We start from the raw sequence: 27,162 nt of genomic DNA, 5'->3' as shown, positions 1-27,162 counted from the left end.
AGAATACTGCAAGTTAAAATTGTTCCTGGGTCCCACGGACAACTTGCGATCTCAATGAAAGAAATAATTATTTAACAAAAATAAAGGTAACTGAAAAGAACACTTATAAAATAGCTTATTTTGTTGCTGCTTTCAAAATAATTTGGAAACACTAATTGATCCACACAATTAATGCAAGAATATTTCTTTATTTACTTGGGTCTTTTGACTTTGCTGTCTACAGTCCCATATGATATATATATATATCTTTATATATATTATATACAGAAATGCACATAGTTGTGACAACTAGGCCTATACATGTCTACAATATTCAAAGGCCTATTTAATTGCAACAACAATGGAAAAACACGATTACAGGAATTAGTAATATATAAATTCATTCATATAATTTTCTATAAATCAAAATTGATATTTGTTTTGATTAATTACATACTCTACAAAAGGCAATGTTCCTTTACAAATAATTAGTTAATTTTAGCTATTCTGAAGGAATGCGACGTTCTCTTTATGTTGCTGCTCTCACGGATGAAAGACTGCGTGTATTGTGAATCATCATCACTCACTACATCTTCAAAACTCATGTTTGCAAAGGCATTGGTGCTGCTCAATCGTTCCTTAGCTTCCTTCTTTTTGGTATGTTTTGACTTTTTAATAGGCTTCAGCTGGGTGTAGTGTTTGGAAGATACTACATTCACGTTTTCATCATGATTAAATGTGAATGCACTATCATTATCATCATCAATCAACTCTTTGTATTTTGTCTTGTCCACAGACGATGTAAATTTGGATTCTTCACAGGATTCAGTGCTGTAGGATCTCAAATTACCATTGTCAATGATGCTTTTACTAGAAGATGAACTCGGAAGGGGTTCAGAGGGAAGGCTAGCAACTCTAGCAGAAAGTTTAGGTTTAGGAGCAATAATAGGAGGAGGTTTTTTGTGTGAAGCTAAAGCTGGAGCAACAGCACTAAAAGGAACAGCTCCAAATAAATCTTGATTTGATTTGCGACGGATAATACTGCTATTGGAGGAAGGAGGAGGTATAGGAGCTGGGGAACTTTGGGGTTGAGTCGTAGCAGCTACTTGTTTTTGGTAAGTTATGACTATATTACTGACTTGACCAGGTGCAGCTACAGGCTGGCATGTCATAGGCGTGGGTAATTTTGGGGTAGTTTTAAAATCTTGAGAAAGTTCTGAAAATGGGGCAGAACCAAATAAATCAGTAGACAAAGTAGGGGAGATGGAAGTCATTACTGGAGAGCCTCTATCACTTACTGTGTATTTAATACTAGGTAAACTTTTTCTAGTGGAAGTATCCACACTTGGTACAATATCTGGTAAAAATATAGCTTGAGCACTTCCAAAGCTATCAGAGCTACGAGGAATGCTAGAGCTTTCTGGTTTGTCTTTCTTCTTTTTTAATGAATTTTTAAAGCTTTCTTTTTGTCCCTTGAATGGTATTTTAAAAGGAGCTTGGGCGAAAACATCTATCTCTTTGTCTTCAGACAGAAGAGGAGTTTTAGCAGGGTTAGAATATCCAGCTAGTCGTTTGAAAGGGGCTGCACCAAATACATCAAGGCTTCGTGTTACTTCTACAGGTGATTCTGGTGGAGTGACTATAGTCGTAGGAGAAACAACTAGGGAAGATGTGTTACTACTTTTTCTGTTTTCATTTAAGAGACATTCATTTTGATTATCATCTTCCGATGATTCATCATCCAACAAAGGCCGTCCACTTTCAGTATGGTCGGTAAAAACACCTGGTATACTTTCTTTAATAACTGGGGACTTCTTAGATCTTTCAACGGAAAATTCCACCGGTAGATCAGGAGGAAGACTATTCCTGACATTGTCCGATGGTTTCTCATCAGATAATACAGAAGAGGAACCTTCATCTTCACCACTAGAATCTACTCGTTCTCTTAAGTCACTAGCTGAGCCTATGGAATCGCTATCTTCCTGCACTGGAGGAAATTCCAGAGAACTATTACCACTGCACATTTCTGGGCCAGGAACTTTTTCACAGGAGCTATTTACATTACTGTTCTCAAGAGGAGATTTCATTTCAAAGTCATCATTTAGAAGCTTTTCATATTTAGAGCGATCTTCAGCTGGAGTTCGTGTAAAGGATGAAGAAAAGATATCCATTCCAGAACGACCGCTGTGAACACTCTGACTGCCTTCATGAGAGGCACTGGAATTCTCACTACTATGTCTGTGCCTCACTTGTAATGCCATTTCAGATTCTTCAGAATAAAGTGGAGCGTAACTTGTTATATCACGATTTGGCATACCTGAAAGGAGCAAGTTTTCAGTTTATTTAAAAAACACCGGGCAACAAATTTCTTCGTCAATTTGTAACCACAAAGAATTAAAAATATTACCATACCTGTCATTTCTAGAATAATTAAAAAAATTACAAATAAAATTTTTTACCTTATTACATTGATTTTCAATTTTATTTATTTAAAAATAATTCAGAAAAAGAACATATTAACATATTTTCATTAACTATACAATAAAAATTTTGAAAAATGTTGTTTTAAAAAAATAATTATTCAAATTAAAATTATTTCCTTTTTCTTTAAAACTCAAGAAATGTTTTCTAAATTAGTTTATACAAAATAAGAGTAGAATGTTCAATCTAGTGTGATCAAAATATTAATTTTGAAAATTACCAGAAAGCAAACTATAGTAATTTGGATAAAAAAAATTTAGATTCTAAAAAATAGTAATGTTTTAAAAATAATTATCAATAAAATTGAAAAGCTCAGAGTAAATAGAAATTCACTCAAAATAAATATTTTAACTGAGTTTTCAAAGTTTGTACGCAGTTGCCAAAGAGTTAAGAATTTTAAACATAATTTATTTGATAAAAATATTGAAATTTTAACAATTAAGGAAGTATTTCAATTCATTTTATTTCAAAGTAGGAAAAAAAAATATTACTGTGACGCTTATCGTCACTCAAAATTAAAATCAAGAGAAAGGGCTAAGATTAGATTTCTAGAACATTTCAGAGTCTTCGATCAAATAAAACTACTGTGGGAAATCTCCATCTGCAAATAGTAAGTTAAATACGGATAAAGTAATTCAAATAAACGATTAGGTTTAAATCTTACAATGTCACCCCCATCATGTGATTGACCCATCATGGGACAAACTCGAAAACAACAATGACTTTTGAACTTGACCTTTCCTCAGATTTGTAACTTTTTATCACCCAAAAAATACGATATAAAAGCAGCCGAAGGAAAGGGTTGAAAAACTATCACGAAATGCAATCAAAAGCAATCAGCCTAAGTGACAAAAGGCCGAACCATGACTAAACTTGGTAAGTCTCTCTCCATCTATTCTAAAAAAGCACGTAAGAATTAATGTATAAATAAGTTGAATTAATTGTATATCCTTATATTAATGTTATTTCTTAAATTGTTTAAATAATAAAATGTTACTAGTTAAAAGTAAGACTTCTATTTATCCTTTATTTAAAATTATTCAAAAACGCCACAAGATTTAAAAGTATTCAAAAACGCCACATTACATAAAAATATAGAGACAAAATTCATTACTTTTAAAATCTACATTGCATTAAAAGAGCCTTCCTTTTTAAGCTTATAAAACATTATTAATAACTAAATGTATGAACCCTAAATCCAGAATTTTTTATAAATATACAGGGTGTTCCAAAAGTACGTAAACATTCAAATATCTCAAGAACACATGAAATAAATAGCTAATAATAATAACAAAAAAGTTTCTAAAAGATGCAACAACAAATAGAGGTTTTTTGACCTCAAGAGAGGCACATATTGAAAAATTTAGTTTGTATTCATTAAATGCATGTCTTGAAAATATTTTACATGCGTGTCTTTCGATCCTTGATTCAAAACATGTTTCTGAAGATATTTGACTGTTTTTCATGCTGTAGACTTATACATATTGTTATGCAGTTTAGTCCTACTGAAGTGCTATATAATTAAATAAATAGCACTTAACAAGGAACATGCATTTTTGAGTACAATCAATTTTGACTGCTATGTTTTATGACAAATTACTTGGAGTGTTAAATTTTAATGTTTGACGTTTGCCACAGACATCTAGCATTATATAAAAAAACTCTTAAAGTGAGATAAAAAGTGAAAATTTTTAAATAACTGATTATATATTTGACATATTTAGGATCATTTTCTTGTGTTCAAACATAAACTGATGTTCTTGCATTAAATAAGACATTTTAGATGCTTTTGTGGTGATATACCACAACAATTTGAGAGCTAATATTTTTTTTAGTACATGAAAATGTTTAATTTTTGTACATTTTAGAGCATTAAAGACTCAACTTATATGATGAATAGATCAATTGTAACAATAACATTGTGATAAGTCACACTTTTTCAAAGGTGACACTTTTCTATCAAACTGTATATTAGTACAGTTTACAAATAGGTACTTTCACAAGTTTCTGGAATTTCCACAAGAACACAACACACTCATAATGTTGCATTAACCATAAACACTCTATTGAACATTTTAAAATTGTGGCTTAATCTTACATTGCTTTCAGACCTACAATTAATTATCAAGTTAAGCAGAAATGACAGATATGGAAATGTATTGAATTGAACAAAATAAAGTGATCTTAGAATAAAATGTTTCACAGTTATTCTTTTGATATTACACTTCTTTACTTCAGAATAATTTCCTTCTGGAAACTTCTGTATTTTACACCCTATTCAACACCTAATTTGTTAAACAAAATAAAAATCAACAGTAATACATAAAAACAGTATACTTAGATCTAAAATGTTATGGCAAACCATTAACTAATAGTAATAGAAATAAATTAAAAATAAACTAGTAAGTGCTACAGATATAAATAATAACAAGAAGAGTATACAAAATCTAAGAGAAACAACTTCATAAATCAATACATGCTGTATAAAACATAGAAGTAAAACAACTCTAAAGAGAAAGATATAACATTGCCTACACAATATTCACAATCACGACTTCTTTTTGGCCTTTGTTTGCAATTAGTTAGGGTTAGGGTGAGTGTTAATTGAAGGAAAAAAATAATGCAACATTTGAAGTTTGGATAGAAAGAGGAAATGAGGTTAAAATGAGTAGAGTTAATTCCATGAAGTGGACACACCTAGGGAAGGTGCAGTGTCAGCAACACAGTAAGAGAGATGCCTTATGAATACCGTGTGGCAGAAGAGTCGTTTTTAGCATTCTTACCGGAGGATGCGAGGGGCAGTTGATTGGGTCGGGTTGGGCATGTTCCTTTATTCGATTTTAGAGGACCTGCAAGATATAAATTAAAAAGAAATACAGTTTTAAATTATAATTTAGTGTGTGGTAAAATTAGAATCCTTATTTTATACAATGAAAAAAAACTAGAATTCGTAAAAAATATTTAGGAAATTGAGAATAGAAGATTAGAGCCCTATCACATTTTTAAAGAACTAAATGTAATAAATTTTTATAAAATTTAAAGAATAAAGTGGGCTGGTCATGTAATATGATTGATTGAATGTAGAAGTTTTATGCTGCACCAAACAGTTTGTTGAGTCAGATCTAATGGTAAATTGTTCACAACAATTTTGACATAAAATAAATGTAACTAATAAAATTGTTTATCACAAGACACATATTTTTAAAAGTTAATAAAAATTGATAAAAATCGTAACTCTATAAAATACACAGAAAAAGTAGAACGGTACACAGGTAAGAAATAAGAGTGAATAAAATAAGATAAAATAGTTACACACAATGTAAAATACCAATAGCTCGCAGAAATGCGAAAATGTTAGGATGATGAATTTCACCTAATAAATCTTTCCTACATAAAATAGTGCTATTAAAAAAAGGTAAGACGATGTTAGTTAAAACAAGGACAAATGGTTAAAATGTGATGAACTCTAAGTAAAACATTACAAGTGTTGCATTTGGGAGGAGTTTCTCCAAACAACAGATGAAGATGTGTGAGTCGAGTGGGTCATGTAATATGTATGACAGAAGATAGTATTATATATAGATATATATTAAAAAAAAATATAGAAAAACTTATGGGTACTTGGCCCAAGAAGCAGACCTATGCATAGATGAACAGTCTCTCTTGAAAATGACAAGGCTATTTTAAAGACCAAAATTGAAAGACTCTTCCTGACAAAAGAATATCCTCCCCGGAAACTAAATGAGAAAGCCGGTGAAGCAGGAACAAAAAAGGCTCAAGATGCAACTTGCAAAAACTTAAACAAATTGGCATTTTTATTAATAAATAAATGGCTATACAATGAATTTTCATACCTGCCAACTTTTACGCATTTGGCGTAAAGTTTTATTTCGATATTTAAAGTGGTAGTAAAATGTATGCTTTCTATAAATTCCTACCATTTAAAAACTTAATTTAAAACCTTTTTGACCACCACTATTTTTAAAACATTTAAGCATATGTATTGATATAAAATACTGTCGTGATTGTCCACGTAAGCTTTATCCAAAAACAGCATATGTTTCGGCCCAGAATTGTAATTTAAATTCGAATTTACTACCACTGGGGAAAACCTTCCTCGAAAGGATTAAAAGTTGGCAGGTATGCATTTTTAATATTCCTAAGAAAGAAAAACAAAAATATATTTATAATGTTTATAAAAAATTATGAATAGTTACCACTTAAATTGAAAGGGGCAGCACCAAATGGATCAGAATCAGTTAAATCTGTAGCACTCATGACTAGACTCTCTCGACTTTTAACATTGGAAATACCTGAAAAAAAGAAAGAATAAAATACTAGTTTAAGTTCTCATTCAAAGAAAGATCTCAATTTTCATTAAATCAGGCTCTCCGATTTAAAACAAAAACAGATCATATTTCATAAGACAGTTTCATCCTTTCCTGAGTGTAACAATAGCCATTTGAAAGATAATTAATTACAGTAAATAAAACCAAACCAATAAACTGAAAGATAATAAGTTAATTTATTTAATGAAAAACGAGATCTCCAACTTTTTTACCTAAAGGATTACTTTGACTCTCTCACTAAGGGCTACAATATAGTGAGGTAAAAATGTTGATTACAAATGAAGGGTCTTCCCCACAAGCTTTAGAAATGTAAGAAAAACTGCCCACTTTTTATTGTTCTGGCTCTAATTAGAATATTTTCCAAAGAATCTTGACAATCTCCAATTAAATAAACTACAGATATTGGGTTAATTTTATCAAAGGGGAGGGAATAAACTTTTGGACTTAAACATCAATTTTTAATCCACTGACGGTTCTGCACATAAAAAGTCGTATTTTAACAGTTTTCTACGCATAGCAAAATCGAGTTTTTCCATGTTAATAGGAAGGGGAATAGTGTATAGGGGAGAAACATTTTCCCAATTTTGCCCATTTTCTAAACCGCCAGTGGGTTAAAAGATTTCCATTTTTTCTAACTATTTTCACAGTGAGCTATTTTTTGAAACTACTAGTACTTTACTAGTACTATTTTCTATTAGTACTATTTTCTTACTAGTACTTTTTTCAGTAACACGGCCAAAAATTTATAAGTATTTTAATTTAAACTATAAAAATTTGCCTATCTCTGCATATTTTAGCATTTAGTAACATGACTAAAATCTGGTACACATTTCACGCTAAATAAAGTTAAGTTATCTATGATTAAGGAGTTAAATTTTTACTGCAGGTTTAAGTAACTCAACTGAGTAAATTTGTCCTCTACACTAACTAAATATTTCTTATTATAAGAAAAGATACAATATATGAATGTTAAGGCAAATATAGTAAAACTGGATAAATGTATATTATGGTAGACCATTTATTTGCAAGTAATTGTAGTTTTGGGTTTGAATTACCGAAGCAACGATTATATACATTTTCTACACTTACTACTTTGAGATCCCCTACGAATTTTATCAAACTCTTGACCAAAAGCCTGATCTTCTGCTAAATTGCCACCAGGAGCATTATTAATGAATGGATTCCATTGTGATAGGTCACTAAGATTCTTTTGATGAGCTGCAGCTGAAGTTGGGACTTCATTATTAGGAAGTACAGCATGGTTTTGAGATGTTTCATAAGGTGTTAAAAATTGAGTTATTTCTTTTGCAACATTCCTATAAAAAGAGGGAAAAAATATGTCATGTACAATATAAGGATTGTAGTTATTAAGAGCAATATTCATGGGTATATATTTAAAATTTTTAACTTGATCTAAGACATGCAATATTTTAGAGTTTAAAAACATGGAATAAAACTTCTATGATATTACTTCACTATCTCTAATAATTGAAATTTTAAATGGAATGTATGAAAATATACAATTGCATAAAAATCAAATCATTATTTTTGTTCAGATGAGAAAGAAGTAAATCTTTTACTTGTTAGTGTCAAAACAAATTGCTCATACACATAAAAGACCAGGTTTCATACATCATTTAATTGAGTTATACAAAAAGGTGTGATTAAAAATTCAACATGAACTACTAAAAAAAGCAATGCTTTATTCCTTTTAACTGAATGACCATTCATGACACATAAACACACCTTTTCATCAGTTGTTTTTTCCAGCAGAAAACCAGCGTTATTTTTTGTTATTCGATGAGAAAGTTGTTATTGAAGAGTTTTCATTTGAATTCCCATAATGCATAATGCTCAATAGCTTAAAAAGGATAAGAGAGAAGAAAAAAAATGTTAAAACTTTCAGATTGCTTGTTTTTTAATAAAACTATGCGTTTTTTGAATAAATTGTTGAAACTATATTGTCAAATATGGCTAACCTAATATCAAGATGATATATAAAGTGTAATTAGTGTAAAGTCTGAGTATATACATCAAGATAATTCCCTGGTACTCTTTTGAGTAACAGCCAAAGTAACTATTTCATAACAGACAATGATATATATAGTGAGGCTTTCAGGAGAACTTCTCCAGACACCCGTCTCGCGTCGTGGCTGGTACTATGGTTACGAGGAAAGGTCACTTCAAATAAGGGTGGGAGATGAATAGTTTTGTCTTAATCTTAGCGTTGGTCGTCGTGAGTAAGCCAATCGACACATTCTTTCTTCCATTTCACCCCCATTATATTGTGCTCTCGCTTGTTACCATAGCAGCAGACAGCCCCAGACTTTCAGTCTGGAGGAGTTCTCCCCAAAGCCGCACTACACCTACTAGTTGAAATAGACATTAATGTTTGATAAATAAAATTTGGAGCTCTAAAGATCTAATGCTAATACAATAGCACACGGAATACTGCAAAGTTTCAAGACATCTAACCTTCACTTTAGGTGAAAAAATTTTCTTGTTCATGTAATGTTCTGCATAAGATGGAAAATTTGTAATTATTTAGGAATTCAAGAAATAGCAAAAAATAAATGACTGAATAAATAAAAGAAAATAACAAGTACACAATTTCATTTAAAAGCTAAGTAGCAAATAAATGTCTTGAAAAACTGTGCTATATAATTACTTGTCAAAGGCTGAGGTATCACTTGCATTTCTCCTATGATGACTATGTTGACTGGGCGTTGGGGATGAAGGCGGGGTAACAGACACCAAGCTGTGGGGAGCAATGTCAGTCATCGAGGTGGCTGTCAGAAAATTCTTGGGCTCTTCTGATGTCAAAACTTGGATTGGAGGTTGGGAAGGAGTTGGTGCTATAACAGCTACTTCTACTGGTGTAACATCTGTAGCAGAGGACTTTCGATGAGTGACTAGATGTGAGGAAGTAGCACTCTCAGGAGAGGATACTGCTGATGCTGTAGTAGAGATAGAAGATGGTGAGGGGAGGAGATAATTTGTTTGGGTAAAGGGGCTGATGAGAGATGGAGCAGATAAAGTGGTTTGAGGGGTTGTTGGAGTAAGACATTGATTCAGAGAGAGAAAGGTTTGGGATGCCGAACCAATAGGAGTAACCGGAGTAGATATGTTAGACTTAGAAGCAGTAGGGGGAAGAAGCAATGCTGGAGAGTTAGCCAAATCTGAAAAAAGGGTGTTAAAAAATCAGATCCCAGGCAGAGTAAAGGACAGAAAAAGAGATTGAAATATTAAATTAATTTAGTAGCAAACATTCAGTCATCAAAACAGCACAAAGGAAAGGGAAGGAAGAATGAGAAAAAACTATTAGTCAATAAATATACATGCAGTTTTAAAATCTGCCAATTATAAAACATTATTAGTAAATATTTCTAACTAATGATTTCTTCTAATCTAAAATAATTAAAGTTTCAAATGAAGGAACTGAGAGCAATGTGAGATACAAGACAATCTACATAAATAGATTGATTTTTTTTAAATTAATGAAAATTATTTTCATGCACAGTTTTAAAATGTGTTTTAGTAGACTTTATTTCAAATAAATGCTCCCTTAATAGATTTAATTATCATTTTTTTTAAATTACGTTTTCTTTTTCAACATTAGAAAATTTGAGAAATTCGACAATTTTTAAAATGTTTTATTTTTATATTTTTAGGAACTTAAATAGCATAAGCTAAATGTGAAACCAATTAAGTGCTTGTATGTTGCTATTTTGATAAGATATAAGACTATGAAAAGCAGTAATCATTATAAGATAGTGTGTTTTTATAAGCTAAAAATAACAGAAAAAAACAGTTAAAAATGGATATTTATAATTAATTAATTAAATGTTTATCAATAAATAGAGTGGGGGAAATGTGCAAGCTAGTTTGGGTTACAACAGTAGAAATTAGAACAATTATGATGAGCAAAATTGAGATGCATGACCATATAATTTAAAACAATTACATAACACAAATCAGAGCAAAAAACAAAAACTGAGTGAGCAAATCATTTAAAAGATCAGATGAAAGTAAAGATGTCAAAACTCATTTTAATGATAAGAGAAGGTAAAGGAAAAACAAATCATGCCAAATATAAGAAAAAAAAAGAAGCCTTCACATAATTTCAAAATTTACTTAGGCTGTTAACTAACAAAAACTGAGTGAGCATATCATTTAAAAGATCAGATGAAAGTAAAGATGTCAAAAGTCATTTTAAATATTTTAATGATAAAAGGTAAAGGAAAAACAAATCATGCCACATATGAGAAAAAGAAGAAGCCTTCACATAATATCAAAATTTACTTAAGTTGTTAACTGCTACAGAATCACTAAAAACATCCACTAAAACATGAGTTAAAAATAATTATCATTTGAAAAAAAGTAATAAATTTGAATACATAATTTTAATAAGCAATTCTGTTTTGTCCAATAGAGAGAAGAAAAAAAAAAGAGTAGAAAATTAATAGATCAATTTAATTTGAAAGTTACATTTTAAAAAAACAACTAATCATTTCATAGAACTATTTTTTATATAAACCTTTAAGAAAATTTTTATTGAACGAATTTTTATCAAAACGAATTTTTATTAAAAAATATGAAAATGCAAGAAATATATTTTTCCAAGAAAACTTCCAGTATCAAATTTTAAATTAAACTTTGCTTATATAATTTTGCAAAGAAATTCATATTTGAAGTGTTCAATTCAGTACAATTTTATGTATGAGTATTTAAGTTGGAAATATCTGGCCAAAACTTTAACTTCAATAAAGTTTTTAAAAATTTTTTAAATCACCAACAGAAAAAAAAATTTGGAACTTCATAAATTTATGAAATCAATACACCATAAAACAATCAATTTATACAAACTTATTTTGGAAATCTTTATTATTTAATTATATGTTTTGAATTAAAACACTAAAAAAATGGACTTTTATATTAAAAAAAGGAGAACACTAAAAATTTGTTAGCAAAACTAAAACATGGTTTTTGTAGGAGAAAAATATTTTTTTTTCCTACACAAATTTGATAATAAAAAGAAAATTGAAAGTATAAAATTTTCAAATTGATTTTTTTTAAAAATTCTTCCATTTAAAAAAGTGCAAAAGTAAAATTATTCAAACAAAATTAAATTCTTTAATTTAATAAACTCTACACTTCATAAAATGTAGCTTTTATTTTATCAAATTGGATTGCACATATTTATTAAATAAAAACAATTTTAACATAAATGGGGCAAAATAAGTTTAAAAAGAATTTTTTCTGCATAAAAATACAAGGAAAAAACAAACAAAATTTTTTTAAATAATATATATTTTTTTATAAAAACTGAGCCAGAATCCGGCTCATAAATAAAATATCTTTCAAAAAAAATTTTTTTTTGGAAGAAAACATTGGATTTTAAGGTATCTAACACTCAAATTCATTTACTTATGTGATTACTTAGGTATTTTAGTTAAACTCCCTGATTTTTGTGGCTAGTTTTTCTCACTGATTTACCTATTCTGTGTTATTTAATGATATTGGGTCAGCTTAGGTTTTATGCAGCAATATTTTAATAATCCTCAGTTATTTTCTGTTTTATTATTTTTTTTAAATGTTTTATTTATTTATCTTTTCTGTTTTGCAGATTCTTTCCAGAATTTACATAAAAAATGTCAATTTACCATGGGGAGTAGTAGGAGTAACTCTTTTAGAAGTATTAGGGGTTGCTTGAGGAAGTAATGTTAAACTTCCAACACCAGGAGGAGCTTGAGAGCCTTTTGGTCTTTGGCGAGGTGCCACTGATGTACCCTCAACCACCGGAGTAGAAGCTGGTCTAAATCATAAAAATAAAGATTTATAATATATTGTTTAATTTATCGATAAATTTATTTGGAAAAACTGCTAAAGTATTATTAGAAGGATTAATCAAAATTCTGCACAAGCAAACATAATAAAATGCAAGATTTACCTTTGCTGTTTAGCTATTGCCTTTTTAGCTTCAGTCTCAGTCTGTGGTAATGGCAGTTTATCAATTTCAGGAATGGATGAATTCTAATAAAATAAAAGTTTATTTTAATTACAAGAATCATTTTTACAATTGAACCATAAACTCAATAATTTATATAAAAAAAATCACTTTTAAATTTGGAACCGGACATTCTTTGCCAGCAATTTTAAATGCGATGTAAGAAACTTGATAAATATCTGGCCTGTTATCAGGTTCAACTTCTAACATAAATCCTAGAATAAAAAAAAGGTATTAAATATGCATATTTCACATACTTTCTAGGGTGAATTTCAAAAAATTTGTCACATTGATGTCCCTGCACTAAAATAATCAGTATCATAACAAATTCTAGTTTTAGAATAATCTTATTTCAATAAATTAATAGAGTTTTTATTCTAGTTTACAAACATATATAACATTTGATGATTTTATTATGTTTTTAATTATTTATTATGCTATTTTGTTATAGAGACAGGAAATTTTTCATGTCCCTGGTCCGAAATGTCAGATTCCATTTGGATTTTTTTTAATTCAAGAAGTCAGACAGCAATAAAATATTAGTTACAAGATATTCTGCAATAATTTAAATTTACAAAATAAAAATAAAAATATTTTTTTATTTTGAATTTATGCATTAAAACTTCAGTTTATTATGTGTCCCCCACTGTGCTTCAAGAGTGTTACCTCAAGAGTGTTACTCAAATATATTTATAAAAAATTTGTTTTAAAGATTGGCAACAGTTCTAGAATAAGCCCTGTTTGTTCTTTATTTACTCCCTGTTCTTAGAATTTCATCTGTGATTCTACATTCAAAAGATTCATCTTCACTATGGTGAGTATTTTTATTTTGTCTCATGAGTGTTACTAGGATTAATATGTATTTTAAGTTAAACAGAAAAATAATTCAATTAAGTAATAATGCATGTTTAGTATACTAGTTTACTGCACTAAACCTACTTTTACATGTGCAAGCTATTTCTTTCAGAACAAAACTTGTATTTGAAATCTCATGAGTGTTACTTCTCAAGAGTGTTACTCTATAAAAGTAACACTCATGAGTGTTACTCTATAAAAGTAACACTCATGAGGAGGATCACTCATGAGTTTCAGAAAGTTATTAACAAACTGCTGTTTGATTTAGAAACTTCAGAACAAAAAGTAAAGCTTTTTTTTTTCTGAAATATATATTTATTGTACTTTGTTTATTTAATTTATCAATAAAAAGTACATTTTAAGTTTAATTATCAAATGTTTTTAGAAGAATGATTTCAAAGATATTTTAACTGTTGCATCTTGATTTTTTTTTCATTTGGATTCCATGCTGTTTTTATTTCCAATTCTGAATGTTATTTCATTATTTCTGCATTATGCTTTAAATTTTGCACAAATCCCTAAAATTACTGTTATTTTTAGGCAAAGCCTTCAGCTGCTGAAAAACAGCGTCGCTATCGAGAAAAAAGAAAACTTGATCGTGATAGAGAAGCAGCTTACAAGGAGAAGCACAAAGTAAGAAATGCAAAAAGGAAAAAAGTTGAAGACTTGACACCACGAGAGAAGCGCACACAGAGACGAAAGTGGAGACTGTCCGATAGAAAGAGGAGACAGAAGGTAATGACAGAAAATATGAATCTTTCTCCCATTTCACCAATGGATCTTAAAGAATGTTCAGGGAACAAAATTCGTGGAAGAAAAGTTGTGCTCAAGAATCGTTCCAAGTGTGTTCGACAAAATAATAAATTGAAAGAGGAAATTAAACAACTAAACAATCGGCTCCAACAAGAAAAAAGAAATTCTGCAAAGTATAAAAAACGATTACAGAGAATGAAGTTAAATGAAACTAATAGTGTTATGAGTACTCCTGATGATCAACTAACACCAAAATCAAAGGCCACAAAGATGTTTCATGAAGTTCATAAAACAAAAGGAAGAGAAAAGAGCAGGTTGATCCGTCGACTTCTTTTTAATAACACTCTTGCTTCATCTTTTAAACAAAGTTATCAACAGGCCCAAAAGAGAAAAATATTTTAAGCCAAATAATGCTATCACAGACTGTTGTTAAGCGTTACAGACTTCAAGCAATGACTAGCAGATCAGTTGGTCTGGCTGGCAGAAAAAGAATGGTGAAGAAACGACTAGAGAAAGAGAAAAAATTCCAGAAAGACATAGAATCATTTTTTGTAAGAGATGATGTAAGTCAAAATACAGCAGGGGTGAAAGAAACAGTAACCAAGAATAAGGCGAAAAGACAAAAGCGATTTTTAAATGCTCCTATGAAAACACTGTACAAGAAATTCTTACGTGAAGGGTATAAGAAGGTTTCATACACCACTTTTACAAGGTATAGACCATTTCATGTTAAGAAGCCTACTGATGTAGGACGAGATACTTGTCTGTGTAAAACTCACACAAATATTGAGATGAAAGCAAAGAAGCTCAAACAACTTGGTCTTTTGAGTGACGACAGCCCCCCACACATTGTGTGAATTTATAACATGCAATAAGAACTCTGTTAAGTGCATGTATAATAATTGTGCCTCTTGCAAGAACAAAAGCATACCTCTTTTAGATGCCATGATTAATGCAGAAGAAGAAATTTCATATGAGAAATGGAGTGATGTTAAAAAAAAAGTTGAAAAAACAGATGCTGCAGGAAAAAAAATTGTGAAAGAAATTAAAAAATCAAAGAAAATAACTATGATTGAAACTATCAAAAGACTTAAAGAAGGTTTCCAGAGGGATATGAAGGATTTTAAGAGCCATTTGTTTAACATAAAGAACCAGAATCGAGAATTCAAAACGTGCAAAGAAAATTTAGCAGACAATGAAGCAGCTATTCTCATTGACTTTTCTGAAAATTATTCTTGCAAATTGGCCAAGGAAATCCAGTCCTACCATTTTGGTTCATCCCGCAATCAAGCAACTTTACACACAGGAGTTTTCTATGTACACAAAAAAGTTGTTTCATTTGCAACTATATCGGATTCACCTGACCACAGCCCAGCAGCAATATGGGCTCATTTAGATCCCATATTTAAACTTCTCAAAGAGCAGTTCCCTCAAGTGGACACTATTCACTTATTCTCTGATGGACCCTCCACTCAGTACCGCCAGAAAAAGAACTTTTTCTTGTTTTCTACTCGACTGTTCGATCTTCAATTTGTTGCTGGTACCTGGTCTTTCTTCGAGTCTGCTCATGGGAAAGGAGCGGCCGATGGTGTTGGTGCCGCCCTGAAAAGAAAAGCTAATGATGAAGTGGCATACGGTAAAGATATTCCGGATGCCACGACTTTATTTGAAACTTTAAAAGATACCTCAGAGGTGAAGCTCTTTTTCGTGACTGAAGAAGAAATAAGGAATATTTCTAAATTGATTCCTCAGGACCTGAAAACAGTGGTTGGAACTCAAAAAATCCACCAAATTTCCGTCAATGTGAGAGGTCGTATTCTTCATCGTCCTCTTTCTTGTTTCTGTGATAAAAATGAATGGGGTACAGGTAAGTTGTGCAAGTGCCAGCTTGGCTGGACGGTGAGAAACATGACGGAACAGAAAATAAGGAAATTCACCCGTCACCGCATATACACATCAAGTGAAAATGATTCCGATAGTTCCACTTCCTCTGATATAGATGATGACCTGATAACATCAATTCCATCTAAGGGTCACGATAAACCATCTACTAGTTTGACTGTATCAGTTGGGGATTGGGTTGAGGTGGACTATGATGGGGACTTATTTCGAGGAGAAATAAAAGATATCGAAAATGAAGAGTATCTCGTAAGCGTCATGGTTAGAGCTGGAAAATATTGGAAGTGGCCCTCACAAGTCGATGAAGTGTATTACCCGAAGGAAAAAATAATACAAAAACTCAATACACCAGACGTTGTTAATGCTCGTGGACATTTTACTTTTTGAATCACGCCATTTTTTTGAATTTCCTTAAAAATTACATATAGAATAAATAAAAATACAATTATAACACTTATTTTGTATATTTAATGTATAATTTTCAAATTTTTTTCCTCTTATTTACCATATTTTTTGTGAACACTCATGAGTGTTACCTTGTCTCAAGAGTGTTACCAAGTCTCATGAGTGTTACTGTGAACAAAATTCAAATTTTAGAACATAAAAATAAAATTTCAATGTTTTCTAACTTATTGTGTGATATGGTAATAAATAACATTACATTTAATAATATTTTTTTTCTATACTAATATGAAGTTGTAATTTTTAACTGAAAAATTCAGCTCTACTTTTGTAAAAATGTAACACTCATGAGTCTTGTTTCTGAAAAAAATAAAGAAAATCATTATATAAATATGATGAAACAATAGCTTTAAATAATATACTAACTTTGAAAAGTAATATATGATTGATGATTTATAATAAATAATATATTAACATTTTAATAATTAAATTAAAATGGTAACACTCCTGAGATTTATTGGTACATAGAGTACAAAAACCACTTAATTTGAGCACATTAAAACGAAAATCTCACAAACATTAGCTTTTTTACAATACTTTATATTATAACAAAGCTCATACCCTATAAAGAATTACTGAAAATCATTTGTAATTTTTTGATTAAACTGAAAGTTAAAAAATGGATTGTGACAAAATTTTTGAAAATCACCCTCTATCGCTCTTCATAAACTTATATAGGTAAAAAAATACTTACTTATTAAGGAATGAACTTGTTTAGAATAACGAGAATTATCTGGAATGCTAAAATTTCCATTTTGTATTGCTAAAGCACTTTCTCCAAATGGTAATGTAAAAAAACAAAGTTTATACAACAAACATCCTAAAGCCTAGGGGAAAAAAGTGAAAAATTTGCTAAGAATTTTAAGCATTTTATATTTTAAGATCAACAGTTGAAGCTTTTATCGCATTCACTCAATAATAATATTTTGTGTTGGGGAAGTATTAGTGATTTGAAAGTTAATTATAGTACTCAAACACAAATAAAAAATTCAAAATAATATAGCTTTAGTTTCATTCAAATAGTTTATTTAAAATAGTTATTAAAATAGTCCTATTATTTATTTTATTTGTTATTAAATACTCACAGAAAGCCTTGAAAAGCATCAAGTGTTTAGTTACAGTTTTAAGTCATGATTTATGACTTCGCATTCATACTTTTTTTTTTAAGTGAGTACAAATACTTCTATCTGTATTCAAATCTGATTCTTGCCAGTCATTTCCACAAGAAAATGCTTTTAAAGCATTCAAATAAATCATTTAACATAATAAAGAAATTATAGTTTTTAGAAAATTACCCATATATCCACTTTTGTAGTTATAGATTTTCCACAATACAAATCTACCATCTCAGGGGCTCTATAAGACAGTGTTGTGTACCTAAAAAATATTATTCACATTAAATTATTATATACAGGGAATCTGCTACATTTTAGATTTTCAAGTTCATGACATTCCAAGAAGTTTTCATGACTTAACGAAGTTACTATTTTCTCCGACAAAAACAGAATAATAAAATTAAAAAGCATTATAATAACATTAATTAAAATGATAGGTATAAGCAAAACTGTTATACTCTGCATCTTCATATTTATTGATTTTAAATTTAAAAAACAGAGTAAAGAAAGAGTTGAAGCAATAAAATAGCTGAAAAAAATAATAACTAAGCAAATAATTTTTTTTCCTGCAGAATTATATTCTAAAGATACTTTTCTTGTTCATCAGAGAGGAAAGAAATACTCCTGATTTTTTAGTTCTCATTTCGAAATAAAAAAAAATTTGCCAATGACTAGCTTGCTTCAGATAGAATTTTAAATTAATAAAATAAATAATTAATAATAATTCTGAAAACACAGAAGTTTAGAAGATACTTCGCTCTAGAAAGGATGTTTTGTCTTTCATTTTTTGAAAGAACACCATAATTTTTAAAGAACATGATAAAAACTTTTTATATTTTAATAAAATATGACTCTGAGTGGGGATTTTGTTACTAATTCAGATATTCGGAATGCCATGAAATTAGGAGGGGGGGGGGATTCCATTTTAAAAATAAAATTTTTCGGCAACCCAAATCCATGATTTTTTTAAAAACAATAGTTAAAATCATGACATTTTATGACAAATTTTGTTCAATACCGAAATTCATGACTTTCCAGGTGCGCGGATACCCTGTATATATCATCATCAAATTGATTATTATTATATCATCATCAAATTGAAATTTATAGTTTGTTTAGTTTGAACAAAAGCCAATTGCATATATGAATAAAAATAAATTACAGTAACTGGAACTCAGAAAATGCATAAGATTTAAATTAGCTAAAATTTGAAAGAAAAAAAAATTCTTGGTAGGAAAACTGCACATGTAAGCAACTTAAACAAAACCATGGATGTGATGAATGGAACAGTGTAAAATCTTCATTTCTTTTAAGGTTAAACTGACTTATGTTTTGTTATCTGGCAAAAAAAGAGAAAAATTTTATGATTGCTAAACTTATCCAAGCCTATTCATTGCTGTAAATAATAGTAATAACAAATAGCTCAACTGAATCGAGAAAAAAAAAGTAGAAGGTGAAAACGTATCACATGTAAAAATATATGTTGTTGTTTATCGTATTAATATTTAAATATTACTTAGTTTTTATTATTCTTAGCTCTTAATATTCTTAGTTCTCTTAAAAAAAATTTTTTTTTGAAATTTCTAAAATTTTCTAATTTTTAACATTTTAAGATTACTAATTATCCCAAGTTTATTATTAATTTCATTTAAAAAATAATATTTTAAATTTAATGGCAGTAGAAAATTCTAATATAATCATTGTAGTACATAATGTTTTGAAGTATACAGGTTAGGAATAAAAATATTCCTGGAATATCAAGGGATCCTGGTTCAACCTATCCATTCAAGTTCAACCTGGAATATCAAGGGATGAAAATGTTAAACCATGGGAAGCTACAAATTAGCAAGTTCGTGCATGATTATATATTCGTCTAAATTGCACTTTGTCTGTTATAATAAGTCATGTAGAAACCAAAAGTGGTGATTTTAAGCCATAAGAACAGCAAATAGCACATTTATGAATGCAGAGTAACTGCTGCATATGCCTAGTAAGCTATAAAACAAACAGGTTGACATGAAAAATATTAACAATGCATACTATTTCTGAAATATTTAAATTTCTTATGCACAGATTACCAGGTAACAAACTTATATTTTAAAACTTATTTAACAGTCTCATTATGTATTTACGATATTGTTATTGAAGCATCTGCAACAAATTGCAGTAATTCATTAAATTAATAAGTTTATTATATTTCAAAGACAAATATGAAATAAGTACTATTAATAAGAAGAATTAGAAGATTACTAATGCATACTTTTTTATTTCTTCTTCAGCTTGACTAACTCCATAAGTTTGAGGACTAATAACTTTTGCAGTTGCACTGCCAAAATCACAAAGTACAAAGTTTCCACTATCATTCAGAAGTATATTTTCAACCTGAAAATGTTTTTCATATCTTTTAAGTATAAAAGCTGAGAAATGAATAAAATATTTTAAAAGTTTGCATTAAAATAAAAAATACAAATAATGCTAATGTTACTTATAAATTAGGTTACTTGTAACATATTCCTAGTTTTAACTCATCCATAACATATTCCTAGTTTAACTATTCCAGTTTAAAATACTCATCAATCTATAATGACTTAAGTTAAGATTAGAACTAGAACATTAAATAGTAGCAAACATACTTCAATAGTTATTTTAAGCATGAATTAATAAGCCTAAATTACTTAATTTAATCTACTTTCTGTTAAAATAATTGTGCAGCTTTATATGTAACTTTTTTGAACTTGCATAAAACACTAAATTGGTTTTGCTAAAAATCTTTTGTGCAGTAAAATCTAACTTATCAATTACTCCTATTTGTTAAGATATCACCAAGTAACTATTTCATTTTAACGTTATACTCTTACCTTTATTTGTAAACATCGAGATACAAGAATTATTTTTCGGTGTTACATTGGCTCAGTTAACATTATGAATGTCACAAATTGGTCCCCTTTGATTAGAAAAATTATTTTTTAAAGGTATTTATAGAAATATTTTGAAATAATTAATTTGAATTTTTTTCAAGATAGAATTATAAATATCCTCTAAAATTTTTACAGTGTATTAAATTTAAACTTAAATGTAGCCAGAGCTTAAAGTTTAGATTTGTTTTATTATTCTCACCTTTTGAGAACAGCCTATGTATTACTTTATATCGAACAGAATGATCACAAATAATATTAAGTCTTAAATAATATTAAGCTTAATATTACAAATAATAACAATATTAAGCAAAATAGGCCAATGATTATTAAACACTGTGCTATTTACACATGTACATATCCAAAAACCCTCTTTCACAAAATTTCACTAAAAAAAAATTTTTTTTAATAAAAAAACAACAATGATCTGTTATTTTATGATTTTTGTGCATGGTAATATTTGTAATTGATTTGTAAGTGTGCATGGTAATATTTGTAATAGTGATTTTGTAAATGGTAATACATGTGATTTTTTTGTAATTGTAATTTTTTATTCTTTTTTTAAAATCAGATTTGATAACATTGAAGTCATACCAATAACCTTTAATTAAAATCCTTAAGGAAAAAATGATTAAAAAGAAAACTATTTATGCAACATAAAGCTTACTTTAAGATCACGATGTATAATTGGGGTTTGGCAATGATGAAGTCTAGAGACGGCTTCACACACATCACTAAATATTTGAAGCACCTCAGTTTCAGAAAATCCTGATTGTAATCTTTCATTCATAAGTTGAAGAACATGACCTATAAATTAAAAAACAAACAAACTTATATCTTCTATTGAATAAAAAAGAAAAAAAAAAAATTCAGTTTTAGTCAGTTTAGAACAGTTTAAGACAGTAAAACCCACACGTCCTATCCAAAATTTGCTTAGGACATCCAAACCCTGGTTTCTTCCAATCCAAGTGGAAGAAACTCTTTCAATAAGAAATATTAAATATTTAAAGAGTTGTTTTAAACAGTTTATAATTGCAATCTAGTTTAAATAATAGTATAAATTTTAAGCTATTTAATATATCATTTTCAAATAAGTAAAAACTAAAATAAAAAACAATTCAGGGAATTTTTTAAAGAAATCTCTTAAAAAATTAAAAATAACTAGTTTTTCAATATTTTATTTTAAAGAGTACGGTAAAACTTAATTTAATGATCATATAATGAACTATTAAAGTATAATAATCGAATTTTATTGATATCACTAAATTAACAAATTACATCTACTAAACATAGAAATACTAAAAACACATATATTGAATTCTCAATCACAAATAGTTAATTTTTATTATTAAATAATGTTAAGCATGAATACTCAAATTGTCTCTAAAAGAAAATAAAATATAAATTTTAAAATTTTACAAAAAACTAACAAATAAATAAAGTAAAATTGATGAACTTTTAACTATTTATTACTATATTAAATTTAATTTGTTTAATTTATTCTTATCGTTAAAACAACTGTATTGGCCATTCCTTCCATTTTGCCCAGTTTCTTTAACTGTCCTGGAAGAAATAGGTTTCTTCCGAATAAAAAGCAAACGCTGTTTAACATAGATATTTTAAAAATTGCAGATTTCTGTTCATTTGAAATAATACAGATTCTCATTAGCAATAAAACTCAAAATTGTAGGAAAACTTCATCTTTTTTCATTCTCTTACCATCAAACTAAAAGTATTTACAATTATTTTAAATTATTTTTTTCATTAAAAAGAAAAAAACTTTGTTTATGTAAAAGAAAAAAAAAACTTATTTTGTTTAAATTAGCCAACCCAGATTCTGATTATGATCCTGATAAACAATCTTCCATTGCTCTACATAGTTGGATTTCTAAACATAGGTTTGAGTTTTATTCTGCTAAAATCATTCAACATTCATCTACAGACCTCTACTTCCTGGAATCATTCCATACATTCAAATTTTTTAACAATTTAGTTATTGAGTTTTCTAATATCCTATTACTTTTGTAAGAAATCTATTCTAATTTAATTTCTAAATCTAGCCCCTTGGGTTTCCATACAGCTCTTCTCACATCTGTTTCTTACCTTCTTTTTATATTATCTTGCTCAACCTAATCTGTTTTCCCAAATTGGTTAAGTCATACTTTTTTTTTATTGCAATGAGTTTATCTCACTATTGTCTCCAGTCATTTTGTGCTTCCTCATGGGGGAAAGCTCTTGTTTATAGAATTGAAACTATATTATATTTTACGTATATTCAAAATGACTTAAAGATGAGATATGTGTAACAAAATTTGAATGAAAGCTTATACAAGACACTGAAGTACTTATTTAGCATTTATTTAAATAAAAAAAATTATAAAGAAAATTTTAAAGCATTTATAATTTCTATTATACTGACAGATATATAAAATGCATTCAAATTGGTATTTAAATTACAAATAAGAAGATAATAAAGTTTATTACCTCGATAATAATGCATGAGCATTAGTACTTCATAAACACCACTACCAACTGGATTAATACTGCTGTCTAAAAATCCAATTATGTTTTTATGTCCTTTTAAGTTGCTCTGAAAGTAAATAAATTAAGGCTGAATAAGAAGTTGTATGAGTATATTGTATTATATTAAATTATTCAGAAACCATAAAGTTGACCACTTGCAAAACTTCATAAGTGCTATTTAAACTTCTTTATTTATTATTTCAAGTTAAAATAATTACTTTGGTAAACTTTGTTAGATCTAACATAAGTTGAATTATTAAGCTGCAATAGAACAAGTAATGTTTCAAAGACTTAGATAAAATGAAAAACTTTCTAAACACAAAATCTCAATTAAAAAAAACTTTCCACAAGCAATTTATGGACTCTGTTAACTAGTTTCAACCCTTTCGCCACTTCCTAATTTTGACGAAATTTGTTCCAAAAATCACTAACTTTTCTTAGAAAGTGTTTTAATTTTTCATAAAGTTCTATATTGAATACTATACATTGCATATATACACTATGTACAATCAAAACACATTCATATTGTTTACTTTTTGAGCCCTCTGGACAATTCATTATGTTGTAACAGTTAAAACTGACAATGTATAATGAGTAATGCTATTAAAAAATTTTCTGTGACAGTGAAAAATTTCCATGAAGGGGGTTTGCATGTTCAAAGCCTAATGTGTAACAACCAAATCAAAAAGACATGAATTAAGAGAGAAACTAAAAACTTCACAATATCAAGAATTATTATACTTGAATCATTTCAATCATAATAATCGTGTAAGCATTTTAAAAGCTATAGTTTCACATGAATAGTTTGTATTTACTTAATACGAAGTTCTACTGTATTTATCATTAATTTATTTTATTTAAAATAGCAGTAATTCAAAATAGTTTTTCAACAAGTTCTCTTTTTTTTCATAGTCAATTTTACTAGAAATTTAACATAGCTTTAAATATTTTATGCCAGACCTAGATTCAATAATTTTTCTTACACTAATCATTACTTTTGTTTCATAAATTGAATTTACAACTCACTGAAATACCTTTTCTGATATATTTACTCATGTAAGTTTCAATATTTATTATTCTTCCCAATTATCAATTGCTCTATCTAAGTATATGGGTGAATCTTTCAGATTAATACACAAATCATACAAGTCTACTTCCATAGGAATGAATGATACAGGCTACTTTGTTTCAAATATAGCAATCATATTTTTATAATGGCCTTAAGAAATGGTTTATAAAATTCTTTATAAAAAGTGTTGGGAATTAAGGTTTAAGAAAAAAATTTGATAATCAGAAATAAGAGATTTTTCAGAGCTCAAAAATATTCCTGAAATTAAGACTATAGTAGAAATGCATTGGGCTTAGTTTCTTTTTTCTACTACTAGAATAGTAAATGTGTATAGATTTAACATTTCTTATAACATCAACGCTTGATTGTATTGAAAAAATTTATCTACTTTAAAGATGGCATAAGAATTAGCTGACATTGCTTAATATTTTAGTTTAGTGAATTGTTATAATTAAGCTTTAATATGTCTAAAAGTAACAATTTTTTTAAAATCTCAAATGCTTTAGGTGAGAATATTTTAAAGACCTAAATATATTTAAAATGTATTTAAGTCTAAAAAGCATCTTAAAAGCTCACAATTTTAAAAACAGAAAGTTTGAACATTCAGAATATTTGATCAGTTTGATTTAACAGAAATAAAAACATCCATTGGCTTAAGATTTTAGACATTTGTGTATAATTCTTTTAAATCTATTTCTTTTTTTAATGACAAGAACATACTTAACACTGACTACACTTATTACAATTATATTATGTTTTAGAGAAATATAGAAGAGTAATAAAAAAAAAGTAATTTTCAGTTTATCAAGAAATCATAAAAATATATTAATTTTGCATACTCTCAAACAACCTGATAATCAATAAAATATGAGGAAAAAAAATCTAAAAAAAGGTGATTTATTACATAATACTAGATGGATAAAGTGATTTATTAAATTGTAAAATATTGGTACTTACAGCTATTGTAATTTCTCTTTTACAAACATTCAAGTCATGATCATTATTCACAAACATGCGCTTTAAAGCATATCTAACATTGTTTGTGCCTTTCACCAAGAAAACTATGGCAAAACCCCCTGAAAAAATAAGCAATGATTTTGAAATTAAGTCTTACATAAATCATTAGATTATATTATCTTCTCAATAAATAAAGCTTGATTTATGATCAGAAAATATTCCTCAGAAAAGTATTTAAATTTGAAAAGGATATGGGGTCAATATGGGATATGGGAAACCTATTCAAGCAATGTATCAAAAGATATTATTGATCATATCATATATAGATGATTAAACTATAAAAAACTTCTCAATCTGTTAAAAACTCTTTAAATTAACTAGCAAATTTTTTCCCTTGATAACTTAAGGTTAACACTAGATTGCCTAAGGAAGTCATTTTGACTGTTTTCTAATTTCAATTAGAAAAACAATAATGACACAATTTCTTATAATTTTGTAACTTTTTGTACAATTACATAATTTTTTTTACTGTTAATATTTACTAATAACTTGTTATATAACTGTAAATAATATAAAAAATATTAAAAATTAATTTTAAACAAATTTCTTTACGCATTCACAATCCAGTCATTTTGACTGCTTTTGGGCAATATTGGTATATACAAATTTTCAGTCTTTTTAGTGTTAAGCATATCAGTAGGACACAGATTTTGCTTATTACTTTTAGAGTAAAATTCAGAACAAAAAATTTACATAACTTAGAAATATCAAACTTTAGAATGAATGTTTCATTCCCTTTAAAAAGCCGTAAAATAAAATCTAAATTTATTTTGCAGTTATAGTGCATCAGCTCATATTTTTGACTCAGGTCATATTTTGATTAGGTTTTAACCTAAATTATTGGTGGGGCTCGAGCACCTGCCAACAAACATGAAAGTCAACACCTATTATAAGGAGGTGAATGAGTTTTCAGGTAAAATTATACCAATTTTTAGGTAAAAAAAAAGGTTAGAAAATTTTGAAATTTTAACTATTAACAGATGTCATCAGGTATTAAAAAATATTTATAAAATTATAGAAATTAAACAACTGAAATATTAAATTCACTTTTTAAAAAGATTATTATTATTCATAGCATTAATCAAAATAATAAAACTGTAAAAAAGGAGGAAAAATTAAAATTATAAGATGGATTTCATGACAGCTTATGTAATACATTACCTTCTGCAATAATATCTTCAACGGTAACTGTATATTTCCCAACAGCAAAAATTTTACCAATAAAGGTATTTGGTTCCTTACTAGATTGGTCTCGACCATCAAATCTTGAAAACAACTTCTTCATGTTGATTCACAAAGTTAATGGTCACTTAAGATGTCAAACCTGAAAGCAACAAATTCAGAAATACAAAAATGCCTAAAAATTATCAATATTAAAGTTGCTGAATTAAAAAGGATCACTGAGAATACAATAATAAAATTAATTTAATATTGTAATGAATACAGATTAACAATTTAATTGCAACTAAAATATGACATAAGATAGTTGCTAGTTTAAAGAGAATTAGAAGAGATAACGAGCCAGAATAAGTAAATTAAAAAAGAACTACTTTATAAATAAAAATGATACAAAATAAACAATTAGTTAAATAAACTTACTGTGATTACATTACGCTGGCAAATTGAATGATTTCATCTTTTAAATCCTTGATTGCAGATACAAGGTAAAAATGAAACCAATTCATAACAGATTTTTAACGTAAATATTAAATTGATAATAAATTACTAGAAAGCAAGT

The 27,162-nt window shown here is 28.3% G+C and overlaps 1 protein-coding gene and 1 pseudogene across 4 annotated transcripts; one reads left to right on the top strand and one right to left on the bottom strand.

Moving 5' to 3' along the window:
* Positions 1–168: 168 nt before the first annotated feature.
* On the bottom strand, positions 169–27,162 carry Nak (Numb-associated kinase). 4 transcript variants are annotated; one of them, XM_016065177.3, is made up of 16 exons: positions 27,024–27,162; positions 26,586–26,748; positions 25,365–25,483; positions 23,300–23,405; positions 21,483–21,622; positions 20,161–20,282; positions 18,081–18,162; positions 17,480–17,612; positions 12,928–13,031; positions 12,760–12,842; positions 12,473–12,624; positions 9,478–9,988; positions 7,899–8,125; positions 6,678–6,773; positions 5,244–5,309; positions 169–2,296 (listed from the first exon to the last, which is right to left on the bottom strand). In XM_016065177.3, the coding sequence occupies exons 2-16, from the start codon at positions 26,707–26,709 to the stop codon at positions 468–470; spliced, it is 3,894 nt and encodes a 1,297-aa protein (XP_015920663.1). In that variant the 5' UTR covers positions 26,710–26,748; positions 27,024–27,162; the 3' UTR covers positions 169–467. The 4 variants fall into 4 exon arrangements, with proteins under 4 accessions (XP_015920663.1, XP_015920665.1, XP_015920664.1 ...); XM_016065179.3 differs by having other exon boundaries at positions 9,478–9,766; XM_016065178.3 differs by lacking the exon at positions 5,244–5,309.
* On the top strand, positions 13,882–16,780 carry LOC147810983 (uncharacterized; annotated as a pseudogene).

Source organism: Parasteatoda tepidariorum, chromosome 4 (genome assembly GCF_982258835.1).
Source record: "Parasteatoda tepidariorum strain Cologne lab strain chromosome 4, Ptep-v5.0, whole genome shotgun sequence".
Lineage (NCBI taxonomy): Eukaryota > Metazoa > Arthropoda > Arachnida > Araneae > Theridiidae > Parasteatoda > Parasteatoda tepidariorum.
The sequence above is the reverse complement of the archived record's forward strand: the minus strand, read 5'-3'. Positions and strand labels throughout refer to the sequence as shown.

Excerpts from the sequence above, each read along its gene's own strand:
- Nak (XM_016065177.3), bottom strand. The coding sequence starts at position 26,709 with ATGAAGAAGTTGTTTTCAAGATTTGATGGTCGAGACCAATCTAGTAAG. Across the intron at positions 17,613-18,080 it reads CTACAAAAGTGGATATATGG|GCTTTAGGATGTTTGTTGTA; the intron begins GTAATTTTCTAA and ends TTTTTCCCCTAG. Across the intron at positions 8,126-9,477 it reads GATACCTCAGCCTTTGACAA|GAATGTTGCAAAAGAAATAA; the intron begins GTAATTATATAG and ends CTCTTTTTATAG.